The sequence below is a fragment of the Salvelinus alpinus genome, chromosome 11 (genome assembly GCF_045679555.1).
Source record: "Salvelinus alpinus chromosome 11, SLU_Salpinus.1, whole genome shotgun sequence".
Lineage (NCBI taxonomy): Eukaryota > Metazoa > Chordata > Actinopteri > Salmoniformes > Salmonidae > Salvelinus > Salvelinus alpinus.
In genome coordinates this window covers 9,007,883-9,035,836 of record NC_092096.1, presented here as the reverse complement: position 1 = coordinate 9,035,836, position 27,954 = coordinate 9,007,883, and the positions used below count along the sequence as shown (strand labels likewise).

The following is a 27,954-nucleotide window of genomic DNA, read 5'->3' as shown; positions in this document are numbered from 1 at the left end:
TTTTGATTGTTGTAGTACTGTAAACCAGGGCACCCTGGGGGATGTGACCCTGGTCTCATTGGTTTTCCCTGAATAAATAAATAAAATTACAGGTCTGGATTATGGTGGTGTGGGTCTGGCTGGGTTCCCAGGTGGCTGACTACAGTAGACCTATCCCTGACCTGCAGATCTTTAGTCATAGTGGAGATAGGACTCCACCTGCTGGTAAAAAGCTCATAACTATTATCAGAATCTTCCTCCATCCACTACCCATCATCACCTCTCAAGCAAGGTTAATGTGTAGAGTCATGATTTAAGCTACATATATTGAAGGTGTACAATACCTGTACAGCAAATGTCAAGCCAACACCTTAATCGCTACAATATATTGGTTAACTTTGACATAACACCTTAAGACATAGCCCACACATGAACAATGGAACCACAGACGTGAAAAAAATGACTGATCCTAAAACATAAATTGAGATAGATTTAATCATCAAGGCACAACAATCGTTGTCAGCTGAAAGGTCAAAGGTCAGTTGTTAGATGAGGTAGAACAACATGAGAGGCATCTATGGACAATATCGTCTCTGTCCCAAATGGCACCCAATCTGTTTCCTATATAGTGCACTACTTTTTTAACCAGGGTCTATAGGGCTTTGGGCAAAGGTAGTGCACTAGGTAGGGAATAGGGTGCCATTTATGGGTCTACCATTCATCATAATGCTTCAGGAAGGTTCTGTTTTTGACAATAACTATAGTGATACAGTCTACAGTCCACTAGTACAGGTATTGTGATACAGTCTACAGTCCACTAGTACAGGTATTGTGATACAGTCTACAGTCCACTAGTACAGGTATTGTGATACAGTCTACAGTCCACTAGTACAGGTATTGTGATACAATCTACAGTCCACTAGTACAGGTATTGTGATACAGTCCACTAGTACAGGTATTGTGATACAGTCTACAGTCCACTAGTACAGGTATTGTGATACAGTCCACCAGTACAGGTATTGTGATACAGTCTACAGTCCACTAGTACAGGTATTGGGATACAGTCCACTAGTACAGGTATTGTGATACAGTCTACAGTCCACTAGTACAGGTATTGTGATACAGTCCACTAGTACAGGTATTGTGATACAGTCTACAGTCCACTAGTACAGGTATTGTGATACGGTCCACCAGTACAGGTATTGTGATACAGTCTACAGTCCACTAGTACAGGTATTGTGATACAGTCTACAGTCCACTAGTACAGGTATTGTGATACAGTCTACAGTCCACTAGTACAGGTATTGTGATACAGTCCACCAGTACAGGTATTGTGATACAGTCTACAGTCCACTAGTACAGGTATTGTGATACAGTCTACAGTCCACTAGTACAGGTATTGTGATACAGTCTACAGTCCACTAGTACAGGTATTGTGATACAGTCTACAGTCCACTAGTACAGGTATTGTGATACAGTCCACCAGTACAGGTATTGTGATACAGTCTACAGTCCACTAGTACAGGTATTGTGATACAGTCTACAGTCCATTAGTACAGGTATTGTGATACAGTCTACAGTCCACTAGTACAGGTATTGTGATACAGTCTACAGTCAACTAGTACAGGTATTGTGATACAGTCCACCAGTACAGGTATTGTGATACAGTCTACAGTCCACTAGTACAGGTATTGTGATACAGTCTACAGTCCACTAGTACAGGTATTGTGATACAGTCTACAGTCCACTAGTACAGGTATTGTGATACAGTCTACAGTCCACTAGTACAGGTATTGTGATACAGTCCACCAGTACAGGTATTGTGATACAGTCCACTAGTACAGGTATTGTGATACAGTCTACAGTCCACTAGTACAGGTATTGTGATACAGTCTACAGTCCACTAGTACAGGTATTGTGATACAGTCCACTAGTACAGGTATTGTGATACAGTCCACTAGTACAGGTATTGTGATACAGTCCACTAGTACAGGTATTGTGATACAGTCCACTAGTACAGGTATTGTGATACAGTCTACAGTCCACTAGTACAGGTATTGTGATACAGTCTACAGTCCACTAGTACAGGTATTGTGATACAGTCTACAGTCCACCAGTACAGGTATTGTGATACAGTCTACTAGTACAGGTATTGTGATACAGTCTACAGTCCACTAGTACAGGTATTGTGACACAGTCTACAGTCCACTAGTACAGGTATTGTGATACAGTCTACAGTCCACTAGTACAGGTATTGTGATACAGTCTACAGTCCACTAGTACAGGTATTGTGATACAGTCTACAGTCCACTAGTACAGGTATTGTGATACAGTCTACAGTCCACTAGTACAGGTATTGTGATACAGTCTACAGTCTACTAGTACAGGTATTGTGATACAGTCCACTAGTACAGGTATTGTGATACAGTCTACAGTCCACTAGTACAGGTATTGTGATACAGTCTACAGTCCACTAGTACAGGTATTGTGATACAGTCTACAGTCCACTAGTACAGGTATTGTGATACAGTCTACAGTCCACCAGTACAGGTATTGTGATACAGTCTACAGTCCACTAGTACAGGTATTGTGATACAGTCCACTAGTAAAGGTATTGTGATACAGTCCACTAGTACAGGTATTGTGATACAGTCTACAGTCCACTAGTACAGGTATTGTGATACAGTCCACCAGTACAGGTATTGTGATACAGTCTACAGTCCACTAGTACAGGTATTGTGATACAGTCCACTAGTACAGGTATTGTGATACAGTCTACAGTCCACTAGTACAGGTATTGTGATACAGTCTACAGTCCACCAGTACAGGTATTGTGATACAGTCTACAGTCCACTAGTACAGGTATTGTGATACAGTCTACAGTCCACTAGTACAGGTATTGTGATACAGTCTATAGTCCACTAGTACAGGTATTGTGATACAGTCCACCAGTACAGGTATTGTGATACAGTCCACTAGTACAGGTATTGTGATACAGTCCACTAGTACAGGTATTGTGATACAGTCTACAGTCCACCAGTACAGGTATTGTGATACAGTCTACAGTCCACTAGTACAGGTATTGTGATACAGTCTACAGTCCACTAGTACAGGTATTGTGATACAGTCTATAGTCCACTAGTACAGGTATTGTGATACAGTCCACCAGTACAGGTATTGTGATACAGTCCACTAGTACAGGTATTGTGATACAGTCCACTAGTACAGGTATTGTGATACAGTCTACAGTCCACCAGTACAGGTATTGTGATACAGTCTACAGTCCACTAGTACAGGTATTGTGATACAGTCCACCAGTACAGGTATTGTGATACAGTCCACTAGTACAGGTATTGTGATACAGTCCACTAGTACAGGTATTGTGATACAGTCTACAGTCCACTAGTACAGGTATTGTGATACAGTCTACAGTCCACTAGTACAGGTATTGTGATACAGTCTACAGTCCACTAGTACAGGTATTGTGATACAGTCTACAGTCCACTAGTACAGGTATTGTGATACAGTCTACAGTCCACTAGTACAGGTATTGTGATACAGTCTACAGTCCACTAGTACAGGTATTGTGATACAGTCCACTAGTACAGGTATTGTGATACAGTCTACAGTCCACCAGTACAGGTATTGTGATACAGTCTACAGTCCACTAGTACAGGTATTGTGATACAGTCTACAGTCCACTAGTACAGGTATTGTGATACAGTCCACTAGTACAGGTATTGTGATACAGTCTACAGTCCACCAGTACAGGTATTGTGATACAGTCTACAGTCCACCAGTACAGGTATTGTGATACAGTCTACAGTCCACTAGTACAGGTATTGTGATACAGTCTACAGTCTGGAAAGAGGATGGCCGTGGCTGTGTTTTAATTGATGTTATTTTTGTTACCTAGGAACATAGTGTTTGTTATCTGCTGTGTGTTCCCTGTTCTCTGTGCTGTGCAGTGAGCTCAGGCAGGTAGTCTCTGTCTAAAAGCAAGTCTTGTCATGTTTGCAGGTGGAGGTGTGATTCCAGGTATCACGTTGACGGGTAGGCATTCTTAGAGGCACTTCTAGACCTTCTCAACACCCCTCCCTCTATCCATTCCTTACCCCTTGTCCTTCTCAACACCCCTCCCTCCATCCCTTCCTTACCCCTTGTCCTTCTCAACACCCCTCCCTCTATCCCTTCCTTACCCCTTGTCCTTCTCAACACCCCTCCCTCTATCCCTTCCTTACCCCTTGTCCTTCTCAACACCCCTCCCTCCATCCCTTCCTTACCCCTTGTCCTTCTCAACACCCCTCCCTCCATCCCTTCCTTACCCCTTGTCCTTCTCAACACCCCTCCCTCCATCCCTTCCTTACCCCTTGTCCTTCTCAACACCCCTCCCTCCATCCCTTCCTTACCCCTTGTCCTTCTCAACACCCCTCCATCCCTTCCTTACCCCTTGTCCTTCTCAACACCCTTCCCTCCATCCCTTACCCCTTGTCCTTCTCAACACCCCTCCCTCTATCCCTTCCTTACCCCTTGTCCTTCTCAACACCCCTCCCTCCATCCATCCCTTACCCCTTGTCCTCAACAACCTTCCTTCCCTTCCTTGTCTTTTGTCTCTTCTTCTTATCTTGGCATGGCAGATTGCTGGCTGGCAGTATTGTTTTCTTTCAGCACAATATAAAAAAAAAACTAAAAGCATCAATAAAAAACATACAATTAAAAAAAAAAAACACAAAATGGCTCACGTGTTTGTGCAAGGTAGAGCAATGCAAAGTGTTACAAGAAAATATATATAGGATTTTTTTGTTTGTACAAAAATACTGAAAAAAAGACAATGTCTCTGGACTGGGAGATCCCATCTCAGTCAGTCTGTCTGTCCGTCTCCATGGATACGTCCCAAATGGCATCCTATCCCCTATATAGTGCACTATTTTCGACCAGAGTCCTACACTATACAGGAAATAAGGTTCCTTTTGAGACATGACCCATCTCTCGGTCACAGTAACACGGTATTCCAGAGAACCTGGAGAACCAGGAGGATGGTGACACCCGAGGGGCCCAGGCTGGGAGAGTGGCCACCCAGGGGCCTCCAGACCTGGGGTGGGGTGCAGGACTGGGTGGGGTGGCTGGGGCCAGGGATGGTGGCTGCGGACCTCTGCAGCTGGAAGTTGTGGACGAGGGCCGAGAATGAGTCGGGACCGTACGGGACCGTCAACGTCTCCGTCAACACCTGGTGGCCCGGGAACGTCACCTGTCAATCACATTGATCGATTAGTTAATGTATTGATCAATTATTACAATGTGGAGTAAACTTCACACACAGGCAAATATGTCAATCACATTGATTGATTTGACACGATTGATTGATTCATACCCAGTTGTATACCAACTAAAGATACAGTATTGTACTGTAGATTGATTCATACCCAGTTGTATACCAACTAAATATACAGTATTGTACTGTAAATTGATTCATACCCAGTTTTATACCAACTAAATATACAGTATTGTACTGTAGATTGATTCATACCCAGTTGTATACCAACTAAAGATACAGTATTGTACTGTAAATTGATTCATACCCAGTTTTATACCAACTAAATATACAGTATTGTACTGTAGATTGATTCATACCCAGTTGTATACCAACTAAAGATACAGTATTGTACTGTAGATTGATTCATACCCAGTTGTATACCAACTAAAGATACAGTATTGTACTGTAGATTGATTCATACCCAGTTTTATACCAACTAAATATACAGTATTGTACTGTAGATTGATTCATACCCAGTTGTATACCAACTAAAGATACAGTATTGTACTGTAGATTGATTCATACCCAGTTGTATACCAACTAAAGATACAGTATTGTACTGTAGATTGATTCATACCCAGTTGTATACCAACTAAATATACAGTATTGTACTGTAGATTGATTCATACCCAGTTGTATACCAACTAAAGATACAGTATTGTACTGTAGATTGATTCATACCCAGTTGTATACCAACTAAAGATACAGTATTGTACTGTAGATTGATTCATACCCAGTTGTATACCAACTAAATATACAGTATTGTACTGTAAATTGATTCATACCCAGTTTTATACCAACTAAATATACAGTATTGTACTGTAGATTGATTCATACCCAGTTGTATACCAACTAAAGATACAGTATTGTACTGTAAATTGATTCATACCCAGTTTTATACCAACTAAATATACAGTATTGTACTGTAGATTGATTCATACCCAGTTGTATACCAACTAAAGATACAGTATTGTACTGTAGATTGATTCATACCCAGTTGTATACCAACTAAAGATACAGTATTGTACTGTAGATTGATTCATACCCAGTTGTATACCAACTAAATATACAGTATTGTACTGTAGATTGATTCATACCCAGTTGTATACCAACTAAAGATACAGTATTGTACTGTAGATTGATTCATACCCAGTTGTATACCAACTAAAGATACAGTATTGTACTGTAGATTGATTCATACCCAGCTGTATACCAACTAAAGATACAGTATTGTACTGTAGATCAAGTATCTATTCCGTCTGAACAGATGGGATGAATATAATAAAGGGTAAAACATTGTTATTCTCATGGTTTCACAATATCTCTGTTGTTGAAAATGTTCTGGTGCTTTCTCTCTGATCTGTCTGCGGAGGGACGGTTTGTTATCTGTTCGTAGATCAGATGTTTACTGGAGATGTGGGAGATGTGGGACCTCATACGTGCTACTGCACCACACGACCCGGCAGGACCACCCACGTGGCTTTGTATGAGCTGGGTCAAAGTAAAAACACTGAGAAACATTCATTGAGGCTGTGTCCCAAATGGCTCCCTACTTTTGACTAGAGCTCATAGGATTGTCTCATTCTAGACTGTGTCCGAAACGGCACCCTAATCCATATATAGTGCACTAGTTTGACCAAAGCCCCGTGTCCTCCCCATGCCACTTAGAGAACGTTTACCCTACACCCCTCTTGGTTTATTTGAGAGCAGTTAAATCATTCCTATCGCTCCCAGTCCAATCTCAGGGGGGGGGGGCTAAACAGCAAACATGCATCCAACAAATTTGTAGAGTCACAAGTTTGATGAAGTCATTGCTTGCTAGGAATATGGGAACAAATACTACACTTGACTACTTTAATACACACAGAGGTACATTTGTCCAAACGCTTATGAGACCTTCAAAAGATACATACAGCAGAACCCTATAAAATCCATTCTTTTATTATTAATATAAATGGGATTTTCTAAAACCACAACAATGTTTAAACCACATCAGGAGACCACTTGAGGTCTGGGAAATGTTTTGGAAATGTTAAGTTTTGGGTATAGTTCCCCTTTAATTCCACTGTGCACCCAGCCAGAGGCTGCTGTTAGGTGGTGTTTTTGTAGCACATGTGTGATGGTAGAGTTGACAAAACAAATGACCCACTGGACTGAATCAAATAATCACAATATAATTCTGCCAGGTAGGCAAAGGCTACTTTGTAGTTAACATTTAATTGAGAAGGTTTTTGGGAAAGCCTTTCCATCTACCAGAAGACTGTTTTTATTTTATTAGCATCATCGCTAACAGCTACACAGAGTGGTAGACGAGAACACAGACAGGGGAATTCTCGATGCCTGTTTAGAAAGTTGAAAGAAATACGAATCACTGACGCATTCTGTTCATGTTTTATAATAAACTTGGGCAAATTAATACATTTAGTTGATTTCCTACTATATTCCATACATTTTTGAATATTGTTGAATTCCGTTTTATTGTCTAGACTCCGTGACTCTGTCAATGTTCTTCACATCACAGATTTTTAAATCGCACCCTAATAAAAGTGCTTTAATTTTCTAAACGTTAAAACAGATATGTAAGAAAATACCCTCAAATAAAAAAAGGTGACATGTTGTACTTGTCGCCTCATATGAAACATTTGATCTCAAATCCAAAATGCTGGGAGTAATAGAGCCAAATTAAACGTTTTAGCTTCACCGTCCAAATAAATAACTACCACCCAGATACACAGACCGGTCCCAAATGGCACCCTATTCCCTGTATAGTGGAATAGGGCTCCGGTCAAAAGTAGTGCACTACATAGGGAATAGGGTGCCATTTGAGACAGCAACAGCAGTTGAATAAACCATCCTAAACTATCAATACTACCACCAGAGGGTGCTGTCTCACCGTAAAGGTGTAGTTGCCTGGCAGCAGCAGTCTGTAGTACTCTCCATGGTGGTCCGTTCTGAAGGGACAGAGGTTCTGTCTCCCCTCCACCTCCACCAGAGCATTCTGTAATGGGTTTCCCTCCGCGTCCAACACCTGCCCTTTCACACCTAGAGACACACACACACACAGCGGGACGGAAGGAGAGAAAGACAATCAATACCAACCAACCCAAGCCAATTGGTTCTCAATTTAGCAACGGTAATCCAAATTGTTAAAAGGTTTTAAAAACCATTGTAATAAATGGAACAGTTGAACAACGGATGAAGATCCTCTAAACTCCATCAGGTGTTAACTGGATTATAGCACATAAAACATTTTACTGGCACGGACAAATAATACCTGGACTTCTGGGATTTTGGAACTCAATTTGTCAAATTTCACTTTTATTTTCTTAGAATGCACTCATATCCATATTCTAACAGTATCAAGTAATTAAAAAATATGTGTTAAAATAAAGAAAACTATATATGCCTCATTTGCATAAACATACTAGGTAATATGCATATATGAATAAATTAACATACGTGGAACTGGCCTGCAACCACCAAACACCAGCTCTGTCTAGGCCTACCTGCTCGGTCTAGACAGCCTCATTAATTACTGTTGTCAGGGTCTGTTGCATAATTCAACATGTTGTGTCACTAGCAGGATGCCCTCAGATTAAAGATCAACAGGCTTGGCTCTAGATGACATCTATCTAAACAGACTTTACATTGTTTGTGAGATCAGACATAATATCCCTATCATCCCAGTGTTCATTTTCAGGAAGTTGCTTTCATTTCAGCGCATCTACTTTGTAAACATTAAAAACGACAGGCACAAGCAAAGAGTATGAATGATTCGCAGGAGTAAAATTAAATTAATCAATCCAGCGAGATTTAAATGTCAGGTGGATTTTGCCCCTCCCCCTCAGGAAATAGATCCTCAGGTGGGCGGAGCTTGTGCGCTGCTACTCAATAGTCCGGTTGTTAGTTAGACGATACTCCATTAACTATTCAGAAGGGGTGGAGTTTCCCCTTCTTAACTTCACTGGAATGAATGAACCCTTCGTCGCCCTATTCTGTGTTTACCTCGACACAACACAGGAGGACAGTCAGACTATTCTGTGTTTACCTCGACACAACACAGGAGGACAGTCAGACTATTCTGTGTTTACCTCGACACAACACAGGAGGACAGTCAGACTATTCTGGAAAAGCTTTTGACTGGACTACAGGGGGAGCTTCTGTTGGTTATTAAATATGACCTTTTAGCCAGGGTCACGTTACAGTGGTGATTGTTGTGATGTCAGTTGAGGCACCAAGCATCACACTGACTCTCCCTGTGCATCTCAAATGGCACCCTAATACCTATATAGTGCACTACTATTGACTGTGATGACTGACCCGGACCAGGAGTCTCCCAGGGTAGAAGACCGTGATGACTGACCCGGACCAGGAGTCATCCCAGGGTAGACCGTGATGACTGACCCGGACCAGGAGTCATCCCAGGGTAGACCGATTCTTACCTACATGAATCGTACTACCTAAACGATTCATACCTAAATAGACTAGTAGTCTATCATTCTACCATTGAAATGATCAAGCCACCCCTTGGTAGTGAAACACTGTACAGAAGTATTGATTGATTTGATTGTATTTATGATAGACAGCGTGGTACTAACCCACGATAGACAGCGTGGTACTAACCCACGACAGACAGCGTGGAACTAACCCACGATAGACAGCGTGGTACTAACCCACGATAGACAGCGTGGTACTAACCCCATGGTACTAACCCACGATAGACAGCGTGGTACTAACCCACGATAGACAGCGTGGTACTAACCCACGATAGACAGCGTGGTACTAACCCAGGACAGACAGCGTGGTACTAACCCACGATAGACAGCGTGGTAATAACCCACGATAGACAGCGTGGTACTAACCCACGATAGACAGCGTGGTACTAACCCACGATAGACAGCGTGGTACTAACCCAGGACAGACAGCGTGGTACTAACCCACAATAGACAGCATGGTACTAACCCACGATAGACAGCATGGTACTAACCCACGATAGACAGCGTGGTACTAACCCACGATAGACAGCATGGTACTAACCCACAATAGACAGCGTGGTACTAACCCACGATAGACAGCGTGGTACTAACCCACGACAGACAGCATGGTACTAACCCCGTGGTACTAACCCACGATAGACAGTGTGGTACTAACCCACGAGAGACAGCGTGGTACTAACCCACGACAGACAGCGTGGTACTAACCCACGATAGACAGCGTGGTACTAACCCACGATAGACAGCGTGGTACTAACCCACGACAGACAGCATGGTACTAACCCACGATAGACAGCGTGGTACTAACCCACGACAGACAGCTTGGTACTAACCCACGAGAGACAGCGTGGTACTAACCCACGACAGACAGCGTGGTACTAACCCACGATAGACAGCGTGGTACTAACCCTCGATAGACAACGTGGTACTAACCCAGGACAGACAGCATGGTACTAACCCACGAGAGACAGCATAGTACTAACCCCATGGTACTAACACACAATAGACAGCGTGGTACTAACCCACCATAGACAGCGTGGTACTAACCCACGATAGACAGCGTGGTACTAACCCACGATAGACAGCATGGTACTAACCCACGATAGACAGCGTGGTACTAACCCACGATAGACAGCGTGGTACTAACCCACGATAGACAGCGTGGTACTAACCCACGATAGACAGCATGGTACTAACCCACGACAGACAGCATGGTACTAACCCCGTGGTACTAACCCACGATAGACAGCGAGGTACTAACCCTGTGGTACTAACCTAAGACAGACAGCATGGTACTAACCCACGATAGACAGCGTGGTACTAACCCACGATAGACAGCGTGGTACTAACCCACGATAGACAGCATGGTACTAACCAACGATAGACAGCATGGTACTAACCCACGATAGACAGCGTGGTACTAACCCACGACAGACAGCGTGGTACTAACCCACGATAGACAGCGTGGTACTAACCCACGAGAGACAGCGTGGTACTAACCCACGACAGACAGCGTGGTACTAACCCACGATAGACAGCGTGGTACTAACCCACGATAGACAGCGTGGTACTAACCCACGATAGACAGCGTGGTACTAACCCAGGATAGACAGCGTGGTACTAACCCACTATAGACAGCGTGGTACTAACCCACGATAGACAGCGTGGTACTAACCCAGGATAGACAGCATGGTACTAACCCACGATAGACAGCGTGGTACTAACCCAGGACAGACAGCATGATACTAAACCACGATAGACAGCGTGGTACTAACCCACGATAGACAGCGTGGTACTAACCCACGGCAGACAGCGTGGTACTAACCCACGAGAGACAGCATGGTACTAACCCACGACAGACAGCGTGGTACTAACCCACGATAGACAGCGTGGTACTAACCCTCGATAGACAACATGGTACTAACCCAGGACAGACAGCATGGTACTAACCCACGAGAGACAGCATAGTACTAACCCCATGGTACTAACACACAATAGACAGCGTGGTACTAACCCACCATAGACAGCGTGGTACTAACCCACGATAGACAGCATGGTACTAACCCACGATAGACAGCGTGGTACTAACCCACGATAGACAGCGTGGTACTAACCCACGACAGTAAGCATGATACTAACCCACGATAGACAGCATGGTACTAACCCACGATAGACAGCGTGGTACTAACCCACAATAGACAGCGTGGTACTAACCCAGGATAGACAGCATGGTACTAACCCACGATAGACAGCGTGGTACTAACCCTGTGGTACTAACCTACGACAGACAGCATGGTACTAACCCACGATAGACAGCATGGTACTAACCCACGATAGACAGCGTGGTACTAACCCACGATAGACAGCGTGGTACTAACCCACGACAGACAGCATGATACTAACCCACGATAGACAGCATGGTACTAACCCACGATAGACAGCATGGTACTAACCCACGATAGACAGCATGGTACTAACCCACGATAAACAGCATGGTACTAACCCCGTGGTACTAACCCACGATAGACAGCGTGGTACTAACCCTGTGGTACTAACCTACGACAGACAGCATGGTACTAACCCACGATAGACAGCATGGTACTAACCCACGATAGACAGCGTGGTACTAACCCACGATAGACAGCGTGGTACTAACCCACGACAGACAGCATGATACTAACCCACGATAGACAGCATGGTACTAACCCACGATAGACAGCATGGTACTAACCCACGATAGACAGCGTGGTACTAACCCACAATAGACAGCGTGGTACTAACCCACGATAGACAGCGTGGTACTAACCCACGATAGACAGCGTGGTACTAACCCACGATAGACAGCGTGGTACTAACCCACGATAGACAGCGTGGTACTAACCCACGATAGACAGCGTGGTACTAACCCACGATAGACAGCGTGGTACTAACCCACGACAGACAGCGTGGTACTAACCCACGATAGACAGCGTGGTACTAACCCACGATAGACAGCGTGGTACTAACCCACGATAGACAGCATGGTACTAACCCACAATAGACAGCGTGGTACTAACCCACGATAGACAGCGTGGTACTAACCCACGATAGACAGCATGGTACTAACCCACTACAGACAGCATGGTACTAACCCCGTGGTACTAACCCACAATAGACAGCGTGGTACTAACCCACGATAGACAGCGTGGTACTAACCCAGGACAGACAGCATGGTACTAACCCACGATAGACAGCGTGGTACTAACCCACGATAGACAGCGTGGTACTAACCCACGATAGACAGCGTGGTACTAACCCACGATAGACAGCATGGTACTAACCCACGATAGACAGCGTGGTATTAACCCAGGACAGACAGCATAGTACTAACCCACAATAGACAGCATGGTACTAACCCACGATAGACAGCATAGTACTAACCCACGATAGACAGCGTGGTACTAACCCACAATAGACAGCGTGGTACTAACCCACGATAGACAGCATAGTACTAACCCACGATAGACAGCGTGGTACTAACCCACGATAGACAGCGTGGTACTAACCCACGATAGACAGCATGGTACTAACTCCATGGTACTAACCCACAACAGACAGCGTGGTACTAACCCCGTGGTACTAACCCACGATAGACAGCGTGGTACTAACCCACGATAGACAGCGTGGTACTAACCCACGATAGACAGCGTGGTACTAACCCACGATAGACAGCGTGGTACTAACCCCGTGGTACTAACCCCGTGGTACTAACCCCGTGGTACTAACCCACAATAGACAGCGTGGTACTAACCCAGATGGACCTGTTGCATGTATGCCAGCAGCGCGGCCCGGTTGGCTTCCCAGAGCCCAGGCAGATCACTCTCTGGAGGGAATTTACAACAGGACAGCTCCAAGGTGATCTCTAGACACTGGCCCCACACGTAGTTATAGTCCTGCATCCCTCCTAGGAAACGGATAGAAAAACATGAAACTGAGCCAGACTAGAGCCAGAATGGTGCTCGTCACTCTACCAGTCACCGTAGTCTATTAGACCAGTATCTATAGGGTGAAGGGAAAGACGTCACTCTACCAGTCACCGTAGTCTATTAGACCAGTATCTATAGGGTGAAGGGAAAGACTGAACGGACGTCACTCTACCAGTCACCGTAGTCTATTAGACCAGTATCTATAGGGTGAAGGGAAAGACGTCACTCTACCAGTCACCGTAGTCTATTAGACCAGTATCTATAGGGTGAAGGGAAAGACTGAACGGACGTCACTCTACCAGTCACCGTAGTCTATTAGACCAGTATCTATAGGGTGAAGGGAAAGACGTCACTCTACCAGTCACCGTAGTCTATTAGACCAGTATCTATAGGGTGAAGGGAAAGACTGAACGGACGTCACTCTACCAGTCACCGTAGTCTATTAGACCAGTATCTATAGGGTGAAGGGAAAGACTGAACGGACGTCACTCTACCAGTCACCATAGTCTATTAGACCAGTATCTATAGGGTGAAGGGAAAGGCTGAACGGACGTCACTCTACCAGTCACCGTAGTCTATTAGACCAGTATCTATCGGGTGAAGGGAAAGACGTCACTCTACCAGTCACCGTAGTCTTTTAGACCAGTATCTATAGGGTGAAGGGAAGGACTGAACGGACGTCACTCTACCAGTCACCGTAGTCTATTAGACCAGTATCTATAGGGTGAAGGGAAAGACGTCACTCTACCAGTCACCGTAGTCTATTAGACCAGTATCTATAGGGTGAAGGGAAGGACTGAACGGACGTCACTCTACCAGTCACCGTAGTCTATTAGACCAGTATCTATAGGGTGAAGGGAAAGACTGAACGGACGTCACTCTACCAGTCACCGTAGTCTATTAGACCAGTATCTATAGGGTGAAGGGAAAGACGTCACTCTACCAGTCACCGTAGTCTATTAGACCAGTATCTATAGGGTGAAGGGAAAGACTGAACGGACGTCACTCTACCAGTCACCGTAGTCTATTAGACCAGTATCTATAGGGTGAAGGGAAAGACTGAACGGACGTCACTCTACCAGTCACCGTAGTCTATTAGACCAGTATCTATAGGGTGAAGGGAAAGACTGAACGGACGTCACTCTACCAGTCACCGTAGTCTATTAGACCAGTATCTATAGGGTGAAGGGAAAGACTGAACGGACGTCACTCTACCAGTCACCGTAGTCTATTAGACCAGTATCTATAGGGTGAAGGGAAAGACTGAACGGACGTCACTCTACCAGTCACCGTAGTCTATTAGACCAGTATCTATAGGGTGAAGGGAAAGACTGAACGGACGTCACTCTACCAGTCACCGTAGTCTATTAGACCAGTATCTATAGGGTGAAGGGAAAGACTGAACGGACGTCACTCTACCAGTCACCGTAGTCTATTAGACCAGTATCTATAGGGTGAAGGGAAAGACTGTGTGCAGTTCTATATGTATTCTACACTGAGATGATGTGGAACATACCGGAACATTGACATCAATGATTTTACGAGAACGTTCTATTGTAGACAAGAGGGACTTCAGTTCTGACTTGGATGTGTTATCAACTCTGATAAATCTTAGCCCGATATCTCCAGGGTGATGACACCACGGACAGGTTCCACCCCCCAGTGAAAGGTCATGTCTGTACACGTGACCTCTAGTATTAGTACTGTAGCGAATTAGTCCCGTGGTTTGAACTTTGAACCAGGCGGTGGGGGGGGGGGGGGGGAGCATGCGACTGTCAACCCAGCACCCTTAGCTATTACCACAGATCTGTAAGCTGATAGGTGTACTGACTGACCTGGTAGAGGGTACCAGTAGTAACCGTTGGTGACGCCCTCCTTAAAGTCCTTGGAGTCGTAACAGTGGTCTCCCTTGTGCATCTCGCTGTGGGTGTAGGAGTAGGTCTTAGCCAGCTGGATCAACACGTCGTTGTCAGGGGCAACACTGGATCCACTCTGCAGCTCACTACCTGGGTGACAACACAACACGTCAACCTATTCCCTATATAGTGCACTACTTTAGACCTGAGCCCTATTCCCTATATAGTACACTACTTTAGACCAGAGCCCTATTCCCTATATAGTGCACTACTTTTGACCAGGGCCCTGGGCTATTTGGGACACAAGAGAGACATAACAAATATTGACGTGATTGGTTGATCTATTGATCTCTTGGCAGGGTCACCTGTTGTTACTCTGTAGTCATTCTAGTAGTCTCTATATTAGACACCTGTTGTTACTCTGTAGTCATTCTAGTAGTCTCTATATTAGATACCTGTTGTTACTCTGTAGTCATTCTAGTAGTCTCTATATTAGACACCTGTTGTTACTCTGTAGTCATTCTAGTAGTCTCTATATTAGATACCTGTTGTTACTCTGTAGTCATTCTAGTAGTCTCTATATTAGACACCTGTTGTTACTCTGTAGTCATTCTAGTAGTCTCTATATTAGACACCTGTTGTTACTCTGTAGTCATTCTAGTAGTCTCTATATTGGGATCACTCAGCCTCTCTCTCTCTGTGTGTGACGGTGTAACGTACCTCCGTTGCTGTTGTCGTAGGGGTAGCTGGCCACCACAGCCCCACCGTGCAGGTTGGCCGACAGGACGAAGCTCTCAGTCTTCAGCCAGTCCATAATGGCTCTCACCTCCATCTCTCTCATTCCACTCTCCTGCTTAGAGAAGGCATCTGGGAAGTTCCTGTTCAGATCGATGCCGTTCTTATTGAACCTGTCAGGGAACCATATGACAAAATACAGAATATTAAGTTCACTAGGTACAAAGCAAATAGTCTGGGTAGCCATTTGATTAGCTGTTCAGGAGTCTTATGGCTTGGGGGTAGAAGCTATTAAGGAGCCTCTTGGACCTAGACTTGGCACTCAGGTACCACTTGCTGTGTGGTAGCAGAGAGAACAGTCTATGACTAGGGTGGCTGGAGTCTGACAATTTTTAGGGCCTTCCTCTGACATTGCTTGGTATAGAGGTCCTGGATGGCAGGAAGCTTGGCCCTGGTGATGTACTGGACCGTACGCACTACCCTCTGTAATGCCTTGCAGTCGGATGCCAAGCAGTTGCCATACCAGGCAGTGATGCAACCCGTCAGCATGCTCTTTAACCTTTTGAGGATCTGAGGACCCATGCCAAATGTTTTTAGTCTCCTGAGGGGGAGTAGATTTTGTCGTGCCCTCTTCACGACTGTTTTGGTGTGCTTGGACCATGTTAGTTTGTTGGTGATGTGGATGCCAAGGAACTTGAAACTCTCAACCTGCTCCACTGCAGCCCGTCGATGAGAATGGAGGCGTGTTCGGCCCTCTTTTTCCTGTAGTCCACAATCATCTCCTTTGTCTTGATCACGTTGAGGGAGAGGTTGTTGTCCTTGTGTAACAGTATAACTTTAAACCGTCCCCTCGCCCCGACACGGGCGCGAACCAGGGACCTTCTGCACACATCAACAACGGTCGCCCACGAAGCATCGTTACCCATCGCGCCACAAAGGCCGCGGCCCTTGCAGAGCAAGGGGAAACCCTACTTCAGGTCTCAGAGCAAGTGACGTAACCGATTGAAATGCTATTAGCGCGTACCCGCTAACTAGCTAGCCATTTCACATCCGTTACACTTGCACCACACTGTCAGGTCTCTGACCTCCTCCCAATAGGCTGTCTCATAGCTGTCGGTGATCAGGCCTACCACGGTTGTGTCATCAGCAAACTTAATGATGGTGTTGGAGTCGTGACTGGCCGTGCAGTCATGAGTGAACAGGGAGTACAGAAGGGGACTGAGCATGCACCCCTGAGGGGCTCCAGTGTTGAGGACCAGCGTGGCGGATGTGTTGTTACCTACCCTTACCACCTGGGGGTGGCCCGTCAGGAAGTCCAGGATCCAGTTGCAGAGGGAGGTGTTTAGTCCCAGGGTCCTTAGCTTAGTGATGAGCTTTGAGGGCACTATGGTGTTGAACGCTGAGCTGTAGTCAATTAATAGCATTCTCACATAGGTGTTCCTTTTGTCCAGGTTAGAAAGGGCAGTGTGGAGTGCAATAGAGATTGCATCATCTGTAGATCTATTGGTGCGGTATGCAAATTGGAGTGGATCCAGGGTTTCTGGGATAATGGTGTTGATGTGAGCCATGACCAGCCTTTCAAAGCACTTCATGGCTACCGACGTGAGTGCTACGGGTCGGTAGTCATTAAGGCAGGTTACCTTAGTGTTCTTGGGCACAGGGACAATGATGGTCTGCTTGAAACATGTTGGTATTACAGACTATTACAGACAGGGAGAGGTTAAAAATGTCAGTGAAGACACTTGCCAGTTGGTCAGCGCATGCTCTGAGTACACGCCCTGGTAGTCCGTCTGGCCTTGCGGCCTTGTGAATGTTGACCTGTTTAAAAGGTCTTACTCACATCGGCTGCGGAGAGCGTGATCACACAGTCATCTGGAACAGCTGATGCTCTCATGCATGTTACTTGCCTCGAAGTTATTTAGCTTGTCTGGTAGGCTCGTGTCACTGGGCAGCTCTCGGCTGTGCTTTCCTTTGTAGTCTGTAATAGTTTGCAGGCCCTGCCACATCCGACTAGCGTTGGAGCCGGTGTAGTACGATTCGATCTTAGTCCTGTATTGATGCTTTACCTGTTTGATGGTTCGTCGGAGGGCATAGCGGGATTTCTTATAAGCTTCCAGGTTAGAGTCCCACTCCTTGAAAGCAGCAGCTCTACACTTTAGCTCAGTGCGAATGTTGCCTGTAATCCATGGCTTCTGGTTGGGGTATGTACGTACAGTCACTGTGGGGACGACGTCCTCGATGCCCTTATTGATGAAGCCAGTGACTGATGTGGTGTACTCCTCAATGCCATCGGAAGAATCCTGGAACATATTCCAGTCTGTGCTAGCAAAACAGTCCTGTAGTTTAGCATTTGCTTCATCTGACCACTTTTTTATAGACCCGAGTCACTGGTGCTTCCTGCTTTAATTTATGCTTGTAAGAAGGAATCAGGAGGATAGAATTATGGTCAGATTTACCAAATGAGGGCAAGGGAGAGCTTTGTATGCATCTCTGTGTGTGGAGTAAAGGTGGTCTGGAGTTCTTTCCCCTCTGGTTGCACATTTAACATGCTGATAGAAATGAGGTAAAACTGATTTAAGTTTCCCTGCATTAAAGTCCCCGGCCACTAGGAGCGCCGCCTCTGGGTGAGCGTTTTCCTGTTTGCTTATGGCGGAATACAGCTCATTGAGTGTGGTTTTAGTGCCAGCATCGGTCTGTGGTGGTATGTAGACAGCTACGAAAAATACAGATTAAAATTTTCTCGGTAGATAGTGTGGTCTACAGCTTATCATGAGATACTCTACCTCAGGCGAGCAAAACCTCAAGACTTCCTTAGATATCGTGCACCAGCTGTTGTTTACGTAACTGCATAGGCCCCGGCCCCGTGTCTTAACAGAGGCTGCTGTTCTGTCCTACCGATAGCGTGTATAACCCGCCAGCTGTATGTTAATGTCGTCGTTCAGACATGGATCTCGTTTATTTTTCTATTGTTTCACAGTTGGAATGTTTTAGTTCAAGTTCAGTTTATTCCCCCCCACATAGCCATCAGTACAAACTGAGATCCACGGGGCATGGTTTATCCCCCCCACATAGCCATCAGTACAAACTGAGATCCACGGGGCATGATTTATCCCCCCACATAGTCATCAGTACAAACTGAGATCCACGGGGCATGATTTATCCCCCCACATAGCCATCAGTACAAACTGAGATCCACGGGGCATGATTTATCCCCCCCACATAGTCATCAGTACAAATTGAGATCCACGGGGCATGATTTATCCCCCCACATAGCCATCAGTACAAACTGAGATCCACGGGGCATGATTTATCCCCCCCACATAGCCATCAGTACAAACTGAGATCCACGGGGCATGATTTATCCCCCCACATAGCCATCAGTACAAACTGAGATCCACGGGTCATGACAAATGGCGTCATCTAAACACACAACCACATTTATATAGAGGGTCCAAATAGGGACAGACAAGGGGACCTGTCTGAAAGCACCAACAGCTGGTGGAATTGTTTCCCTCTCTCTTTCTATGGCTCTCTCTTTGCGCTGTGAAGACATTCAGAGCACTGATGTCCCATTCAGTATCATCAGACCATTCCTTATTTAAAAACAGTCATTGGTCCATTCATAAGATTCAGGCAAAGAGCTCGATTGAAATTCTGTGGTCGCTGTTTACCCAGTGGCATCCTGCCGCATTGAAAGATGACGAGCGAGGATACCAAACAGTCAGTAATCGTACAGACTAAGGTGGACCTATACCAAACAGTCACTCACCGTACAGACTAAGGTGGCCCTATACCAAACAGTCAGTAACCGTACAGACTAAGGTGGCCCTAAACCAAACAGTCAGTAACCGTACAGACTAAGGTGGCCCTATACCAAACAGTCAGTAACCGTACAGACTAAGGTGGCCCTAAACCAAACATTCAGTAACCGTACAGTCTAAGGTGGACCTATACCAAACAGTCAGTAACCGTACAGACTAAGGTGGACCTATACCAAACAGTCACTCACCGTACAGACTAAGGTGGACCTATACCAAACAGTCAGTAATCGTACAGACTAAGGTGGACCTATACCAAACAGTCACTCACCGTACAGACTAAGGTGGCCCTATACCAAACAGTCACTCACCGTACAGACTAAGGTGGACTTATACCAAACAGTCACTCACCGTACAGACTAAGGTGGACCTATACCAAACAGTCAGTAACCGTACAGACTAAGGTGGACCTATACCAAACAGTCACTCACCGTACAGACTAAGGTGGACCTATACCAAACAGTCACTCACCGTACAGACTAAGGTGGCCCTATACCAAACAGTCACTCACTGTACAGACTAAGGTGGACCTATACCAAACAGTCACTCACCGTACAGACTAAGGTGGACCTATACCAAACAGTCAGTAATCGTACAGACTAAGGTGGACCTATACCAAACAGTCAGTAATCGTACAGACTAAGGTGGCCCTATACCAAACAGTCACTCACCGTACAGACTAAGGTGGACCTATACCAAACAGTCACTCACCGTACAGACTAAGGTGGCCCTATACCAAACAGTCACTCACTGTACAGACTAAGGTGGACCTATACCAAACAGTCACTCACCGTACAGACTAAGGTGGACCTATACCAAACAGTCAGTAATCGTACAGACTAAGGTGGACCTATACCAAACAGTCACTCACCGTACAGACTAAGGTGGCCCTATACCAAACAGTCAGTAACCGTACAGACTAAGGTGGCCCTAAACCAAACAGTCAGTAACCGTACAGACTAAGGTGGCCCTATACCAAACAGTCAGTAACCGTACAGACTAAGGTGGCCCTAAACCAAACATTCAGTAACCGTACAGTCTAAGGTGGACCTATACCAAACAGTCAGTAACCGTACAGACTAAGGTGGACCTATACCAAACAGTCACTCACCGTACAGACTAAGGTGGACCTATACCAAACAGTCAGTAATCGTACAGACTAAGGTGGACCTATACCAAACAGTCACTCACCGTACAGACTAAGGTGGCCCTATACCAAACAGTCACTCACCGTACAGACTAAGGTGGACTTATACCAAACAGTCACTCACCGTACAGACTAAGGTGGACCTATACCAAACAGTCAGTAACCGTACAGACTAAGGTGGACCTATACCAAACAGTCACTCACCGTACAGACTAAGGTGGACCTATACCAAACAGTCACTCACCGTACAGACTAAGGTGGCCCTATACCAAACAGTCACTCACTGTACAGACTAAGGTGGACCTATACCAAACAGTCACTCACCGTACAGACTAAGGTGGACCTATACCAAACAGTCAGTAATCGTACAGACTAAGGTGGACCTATACCAAACAGTCAGTAATCGTACAGACTAAGGTGGCCCTATACCAAACAGTCACTCACCGTACAGACTAAGGTGGACCTATACCAAACAGTCACTCACCGTACAGACTAAGGTGGCCCTATACCAAACAGTCACTCACTGTACAGACTAAGGTGGACCTATACCAAACAGTCAGTAATCGTACAGACTAAGGTGGACCTATACCAAACAGTCAGTAATCGTACAGACTAAGGTGGCCCTATACCAAACAGTCACTCACCGTACAGACTAAGGTGGACCTATACCAAACAGTCACTCACCGTACAGACTAAGGTGGCCCTATACCAAACAGTCACTCACCGTACAGACTGAGGTGGACCTATACCAAACAGTCACTCACCGTACAGACTGAGGTGGACCTATACCAAACAGTCACTCACCGTACAGACTGAGGTGGACCTATACCAAACCACTGTCTTGCTACTGTTCTCTCTCTCTCTGCTCTGTGATGACACTCACAGTGACTTCAAACCTCTAACACCATCCAGTAACATCATTTGAGCGTCTTCAGGTCTTAGTGAAGAGATACATAAATCATATGTCGCTCCATTCATGAGGTTCAGGGCCAGTCGCGACCTTGATTAAAAATCCTACTGTTTATCCAGCACTGCGTCCCAAATAACACACTATTCCCTATATAGTGCACTACTGTTGACCAGCGCCTGGGCACTATATAGGGAATTGTAACGATGACGCTGTGAGTCGAGAAGCAGGTGAAAACGTTTAACAGAACAACACACGAGACAGTGTAACAGTGGCGGTATGGCATTCAACACAGGAACAATACCGACTGAGGAATGAAAGTAAGGGAGGGACAGATAAAGGGGAGGTCTTGGAGGGACAGATAAAGGGGAGGTAATGACGGGACAGATAAAGGGGAGGTAATGGAGGGACAGATAAAGGGGAGGTCTTGGAGGGACAGATAAAGGGGAGGTAATGGAGGGACAGATAAAGGGGAGGTAATGACGGGACAGATAAAGGGGAGGTCATGGAGGGACAGATAAAGGGGAGGTCATGGAGAGACAGATAATGGGGAGGTAATGGAGGGACAGTTAAAGGGGAGGTAAAGGAGGGACAGATAAAGGGGAGGTAAAGGAGGGACAGATAAAGGGGAGGTCATGAAGGGACAGATAAAGGGGAGGTAATGGAGGGACAGATAAAGGGGAGGTAATGGAGGGACAGATAAAGGGGAGGTAAATGAGGGACAGATAAAGGGGAGGTAATGGAGGGACAGATAAAGGGGAGGTAATGGAGGGACAGATAAAGGGGAGGTAATGGAGGGACAGATAAAGGGGAGGTAAATGAGGGACAGATAAAGGGGAGGTAATGGAGGGACAGATAAAGGGGAGGTAATGGAGGGACAGATAAAGGGGAGGTAAATGAGGGACAGATAAAGGGGCGGTCATGGAGGGACAGATAAAGGGGAGGTCTTGGAGGGACAGATAAAGGGGAGGTCTTGGAGGGACAGATAAAGGGGAGGTAATGGAGGGACAGATAAAGGGGAGGTAATGGAGGGACAGATAAAGGGGAGGTCTTGGAGGGACAGATAAAGGGGAGGTCTTGGAGGGACAGATACAGGGGAGGTAATGACGGGACAGATAAAGGGGAGGTCATGGAGGGACAGATAAAGGGGAGGTCTTGGAGGGACAGATAAAGGGGAGGTAATGACGGGACAGATAAAGGGGAGGTAATGGAGGGACAGATAAAGGGGAGGTCTTGGAGGGACAGATAAAGGGGAGGTAATGACGGGACAGATAAAGGGGAGGTCATGGAGGGACAGATAAAGGGGCGGTCATGGAGGGACAGATAAAGGGGAGGTAAAGGTGGGACAGATAAAGGGGAGGTAAATGAGGGACAGATAAAGGGGAGGTAATGGAGGGACAGATAAAGGGGAGGTAAATGAGGGACAGATAAAGGGGAGGTAATGGAGGGACAGATAAAGGGGAGGTAAATGAGGGACAGATAAAGGGGAGGTAATGGAGGGACAGATAAAGGGGAGATAATAGAGGGACAGATAAAGGGGAGGTAATAGAGGGACAGATAAAGGGGAAGTAATAGAGGGACAGATAAAGGGGAGGTAATGGAGGGACAGATAAAGATGAGGTCATGGAGGGACAGATAAAGGGGGGGGGTAATAGAGGGACAGATAAAGGGGAGGTCATGGAGGGACAGATAAAGGGGAGGTAATGGAGGGACAGATAAAGGGGAGGTAATGGAGGGACAGATAAAGGGGAGGTAATAGAGGGACAGATAAAGGGGAGGTAATAGAGGGACAGATAAAGGGGAGGTAATAGAGGGACAGATAAAGGGGAGGTCATGGAGGGACAGATAAAGGGGAGGTCATGGAGGGACAGATAAAGGGGAGGTCATGGAGGGACAGATAAAGGGGAGGTCATGGAGAGACAGATAAAGGGGAGGTCATGGAGGGACAGATAAAGGGGAGGTCATGGAGGGACAGATAAAGGGGAGGTCATGGAGGGACAGATAAAGGGGAGGTCATAGAGGGACAGATAAAGGGGAGGTAATAGAGGGACAGATAAAGGGGAGGTCATGGAGGGACAGATAAAGGGGAGGTAATAGAGGGACAGATAAAGGGGAGGTAATGGAGTCCAGGTGTGAATCATAATGATCTACAGGTGTGAATCATAATGATCTACAGGTGTGAATCATAATGATCTACAGGTGTGAATCATAATGATCTACAGGTGTGAATCATAATGATCTACAGGTGTGAATCATAATGATCTACAGGTGTGAATCATAATGATCTACAGGTGTGAATCATAATGATCTACAGGTGTGAATCATAATGATCTACAGGTGTGAATCATAATGGTCTACAGGTGTGAATCATAATGATCTACAGGTGTGAATCATAATGATCTACAGGTGTGAATCATAATGATCTACAGGTGTGAATCATAATGATCTACAGGTGTGAATCATAATGGTCTACAGGTGTGCGTAATGAAGAATCCCAGGACCGGTGGTTAGTTTTCCGGCGACGTCGAACGCCGGAGGGGAGGAGCAGGACGTGACAGGAATAGGGTGCCATTTGTGACACAAGCCAGGAGAAGGAAGGAGGCTCAGAGCGGAGGAGGAGGAAGTGCCAGGATGTTTGCTGAACTCGTCAGTGCGTGACCGGGCCGCGATATGAGGTGCATTAGGTAAACATTATAAGGCTATCTCAAACCCCCCCTCTCTGCCTCCCCTCTACTCCACCTCTCCCCAGAGAACAGAGAGCTCTTTATCCTCACGCTGCCTCTCAAGGGGGAATCGCAGCTCTGCTACAGTCGAGGGAAGAAGAAGACATTGCAGTTTGATTCACTCCCAGGCCGTGTCTCTACATCAGGGGTCTTTAAAAACAATTTGACCAGGGGAAACTGCCGAACCAGGGGCCCCTATCATACGTTAACAAAACATTTAGTTTCTTCACATCTTGTCTCATCAGGTGAATGACAATGTCGTGGAGAAGTAATCAACATTATATAATGAATCTATTTAGGTAGATTAGAGTTCAGGTGGACCTTGGCTTCAGCAAATGCAGGAAAGGAGGGGCGCTGGACAGCAATGGCAAAAACCATGAAAAGGGCTTACCAAGAAACTGATTCAAGGCAGAACGGAGTTGGAACACAGGTCTTACCAAGAAACTGATTCAAGGCAGAAAGGAGTTGGAACACAGGGCTTACCAAGAAACTGATTCAAGGCAGAAAGGAGTTGGAACACAGGGCTTACCAAGAAACTGATTCAAGGCAGAAAGGAGTTGGAACACAGGGCTTACCAAGAAACTGATTCAAGACAGAAAGGAGTTGGAACACAGGGCTTACCAAGAAACTGATTCAAGGCAGAAAGGAGTTGGAACACAGGGCTTACCAAGAAACGGATTCAAGGCAGAAAGGAGTTGGAACACAGGGCTTACCAAGAAACGGATTCATGGCAGAAAGGAGTTGGAACACAGGGCTTACCATGAAACTGATTCAAGGCAGAAAGGAGTTGGAACACAGGGCTTACCAAGAAACTGATTCAAGGCAGAAAGGAGTTGGAACACAGGGCTTACCAAGAAACTGATTCAAGGCAGAAAGGAGTTGGAACACTCAACAACAAAAAGGCAGAGAATAATTCATCTCACTTTATTCCGTCGTTCAGGATGAGTACATTCTGTTTGATGTCGAAACGTCAGTCACCTGTACTCATTCTGAACAATCCTAAACTCTTAACATGTTCGCTAAGAGCAGCTGTTTAGCTGGTTAAATGTGTTGGCAAACATGATGTCCAAGTCGAGAAAGCTTACCAGCGACACTTGTGTTTTATTTATCTCCTCAGTAACAATTGCCACGGCTTTCCAGGGAGTCCACGTTCAAATGGACAGTATATTGAGTAAAAACATTTACAGAGCTGCCTCGGGTGTAGCCTGGTTTATCTGTCTGGCCTGTGGCTGACTGCCTAGTTTATCTGTCTGGCTTGTGGCTGTCTGCCTGGTTTATCTGTCTGGCCTGTGGCTGACTGCCTTGTTTATCTGTCTGGCCTGTGGCTGACTGCCTGGTTTATCTGTCTGGCCTGTGGCTGATTGCCTGGTCTAGCTGTCTGGCCTGTGGCTGACTGCCTGGTATAGCTGTCTGGCCTGTGGCTGACTGCCTGGTATAGCTGTCTGGCATGTGGCTGACTGCCTGGTTTATCTGTCTGGTCTGTGGCTGACTGCCCGGTTTATCTGTCTAACCCTTCCCTTCCAGAGGTTATTATAGCTGTCACGGTCAGGCTGGAAGAGGCTGTAGGCTTGGCCCAGGCAGGCTGAGGTAGGCTGAGAGAAACCCTAATTCTGAATCAACTCCTGTACTTGTTCACTACCTCTCAAGGAGGTAGTGCAATCATTCCTTATCCTCCAAGTGTACACTACCCCTCAAGGATGTAAAAAGCATTGTCTTGGCATTAATATTGAGTCTAGTATATTTTAATTCCTATTTCAACCCAATGCACTCCAGCAGCGGGTCAGCCAATGACCAGTAGGAAATATCCCAGATTGTGCCTTTTACAGTGATTAAAACACAGCACGACCAGGTCTCACACACACACACACACACACACACACACACACACACACACACACACACACACACACACACACACACACACACACACACACACACACACACACACACACACACACACACACACACACACACACACACACACACACACACACACACACACACACAAAATCAGGTCTGTTTACACCAGACCACAGAGAAACAAATGATCCCCTGCAGGAATCCCTATGAACTTAGATGTTTACAACGCTTTGATGTCGAGAGTTTGTTGTCTGCTAATGCTCATCATCCACTACACAACGGACATCTTTATATCATCAACGCATCTTCAACAGCATCTTCATTACGGGGGGGGGAGGGGGCTCACTCCAATGGCTTTTAACTTCCAAGAATCAGAATGTAGTAAAAACACACATATCTCTGGGTGGTCGAAGGTTTGAAAAACTCAACAGTTAAGAAACCAACAGGATGTCCTGGTCAAATCTTTCCCTGTGTTTTATAGCCACCATACCGCTGGCTGCAAACCAACAGGATGCCCTGGTCAAATCTTTCACTGTGTTTTAACGCCATCATACCGCTGGCTGTAAACCAACAAGATGCCCTGGTCAAATCTTTCACTGTGTTTTAACGGCATCATACCGCTGGCTGCAAACCAACAGGATGCCCTGGTCAAATCTTTCACTGTGTTTTAACGCCATCATACCGCTGGCTGTAAACCAACAGGATGCCCTGGTCAAATCTTTCACTGTGTTTTAATGGCATCATACCGCTGGCTGTAAACCAACAGGATGTCCTGGTCAAATCTTTCACTGTGTTTTAACGGCATCATACCGCTGGCTGTAAACCAACAGGATGTCCTGGTCAAATCTTTCACTGTGTTTTAACGCCATCATACCGCTGGCTGTAAACCAACAGGATGCCCTGGTCAAATCTTTCACTGTGTTTTAACGCCATCATACCGCTGGCTGTAAACCAACAGGATGCCCTGGTCAAATCTTTCACTGTGTTTTAACGGCATCATACCGCTGGCTGCAAACCAACAGGATGCCCTGGTCAAATCTTTCACTGTGTTTTAACGCCATCATACCGCTGGCTGTAAACCAACAGGATGCCCTGGTCAAATCTTTCACTGTGTTTTAACGGCATCATACCGCTGGCTGTAAACCAACAGGATGTCC

General features: G+C 45.8%; 1 protein-coding gene across 1 annotated transcript in view; it reads right to left on the bottom strand.

The window, feature by feature from the left end:
* Window positions 1-4,400: 4,400 nt before the first annotated feature.
* Window positions 4,401-27,954, bottom strand: part of cpm (carboxypeptidase M) — a 136,583-nt gene continuing 113,029 nt past the window's right edge. The window contains exons 5-9 of the mRNA XM_071331677.1: window positions 16,328-16,515; window positions 15,587-15,757; window positions 13,577-13,729; window positions 8,187-8,335; window positions 4,401-5,227 (exon numbers count right to left, since the gene is read on the bottom strand). Coding sequence (XP_071187778.1) covers window positions 4,973-5,227; window positions 8,187-8,335; window positions 13,577-13,729; window positions 15,587-15,757; window positions 16,328-16,515 — 916 coding nt within the window. The 3' untranslated portion in view covers window positions 4,401-4,972. The remainder of the gene's footprint in view (window positions 5,228-8,186; window positions 8,336-13,576; window positions 13,730-15,586; window positions 15,758-16,327; window positions 16,516-27,954) is intronic.